We start from the raw sequence: 1,527 nt of genomic DNA on the forward strand, positions 1-1,527 counted from the left end.
CTTTTTTATGTAAAACATCTCTGCAATCTCCCTCTTCCTTACATTTCTCTCTCTATGCATTTCTCGCTCTATGCAGTAATAAGCGGATACCGAACTCGGTGTCAGATTTTCTGTGTTTGGGAGATAAATTTGCGTTACCGATTAACCAATTCGATAAGAAGGACCGCAAAAATTCCGTTTTAGAAACAATAAAGAATTTCGAAGTTAATGCTCACAGGTTTCCGGAGAATGCGGTAAATGGTGTACGGAGTCGTTAACGGATTCTTTACATAGATATTTAGTGGATAAAAACCACGTAGATTTGGTCGATCGCTGCATATTAAATAGATACGCGGAATGCAAAAAATTTTTACGAGAAAACCACGATGTCTTCGTCACGAAGGCTGACTAGGGTCAGGTCACTGTTATTATGGACAGGGATGAATACTTGACAAAAATGACTGATTTACTTAAAGACGAGTCCACGTACAAAAAATTAAAGAAAGATCCTATCAGACAAATCTCCTTGAAATTAAATGAACTTGTCAGATCGTGGCGAGACAGTGGCATTATCGAGGACACGGACTACAAGCGTTTAAATTGCACCAACGGTAATCTCCCACGTTGTTACGGGCTGCCAAAGATCCATAAAAATGGTTTTCCGCTACGGATTATTGTTTCGGCTTTGGGAAGTCCCTTATATAACGTAGCGTCCTTTCTCCACAGTATCTTGCATCACTCTATTCGCCCACCTAAGTCTCACATCAAGGACAGTTGGTCCTTTGTAAGAGAAATCAATGACATTGAGATTAATACTGATGAGGTACTCGTTTCCCTCGGTGTAACGGCTCTTTTCACCAACATCCCGAAGGAGTTAGTTCTCAGAGGAATAGAAAAACGTTGGCAGGATATCTCTGATAACACGAAGCTTAATTTGCCGCAATTTTTGCATGCTATTGAGCTGGTACTGGGATCTACGAGTTTCAGTTTTAATGGTGACACATATGAACAGATCTTTGGCAGTCCGATGGGATCTCCGCTTTCACCAATATTAGCGGATATTGTGATGGAGGATTTAGAGACTCACTGTCTTGCTATGCTTAATTTTTCTCTGTCGTTTTTTCCCCGTTATGTCGATGATGTTATTGCCGTAATTCCTAAGGATAAAATTGGGGATGTTCTTGACGCGTTTAATAACTATCACCCCCGTTTAAAATTTACTCACGAATTGGAGGTAAATGGGGCCATCCCCTTTCTAGATACTCTCATCATCAAAAATGGCAACAGGCTTTTGACTAATTGGCACAGGAAACCCACGTTCTCGGGCCGATATGTAAATTACTTTTCCAACCATCCATTGAAATACAAATATAATACAATCACAAGCCTTGTTGACCATGCAATTTTACTTTCGGATAAACAATTTCACAGTTCTAATATTAAAATTGTGAGAGACATCCTTAGGAATAATTGCTTCCCAGAAGAGCTGATTGATAAGCAAATTAACAACAGATTAAAAGAATTAAAACATCGCAATAACATCACCGA

General features: G+C 39.4%; 1 protein-coding gene across 1 annotated transcript; it reads left to right on the plus strand.

Moving 5' to 3' along the window:
* Positions 1–436: 436 nt before the first annotated feature.
* On the plus strand, positions 437–1,213 carry LOC139824935 (uncharacterized; the record flags this gene model as incomplete). The annotated part of the gene is made up of 1 exon (XM_071797481.1): positions 437–1,213. A coding segment is annotated over exon 1 (777 nt), but the record flags the coding sequence as incomplete, so codon positions are not given.
* Positions 1,214–1,527: the final 314 nt, after the last annotated feature.

The sequence above is a fragment of the Temnothorax longispinosus genome, unplaced genomic scaffold (genome assembly GCF_030848805.1).
Source record: "Temnothorax longispinosus isolate EJ_2023e unplaced genomic scaffold, Tlon_JGU_v1 HiC_scaffold_694, whole genome shotgun sequence".
NCBI classification, from domain to species: Eukaryota; Metazoa; Arthropoda; class Insecta; order Hymenoptera; family Formicidae; genus Temnothorax; species Temnothorax longispinosus.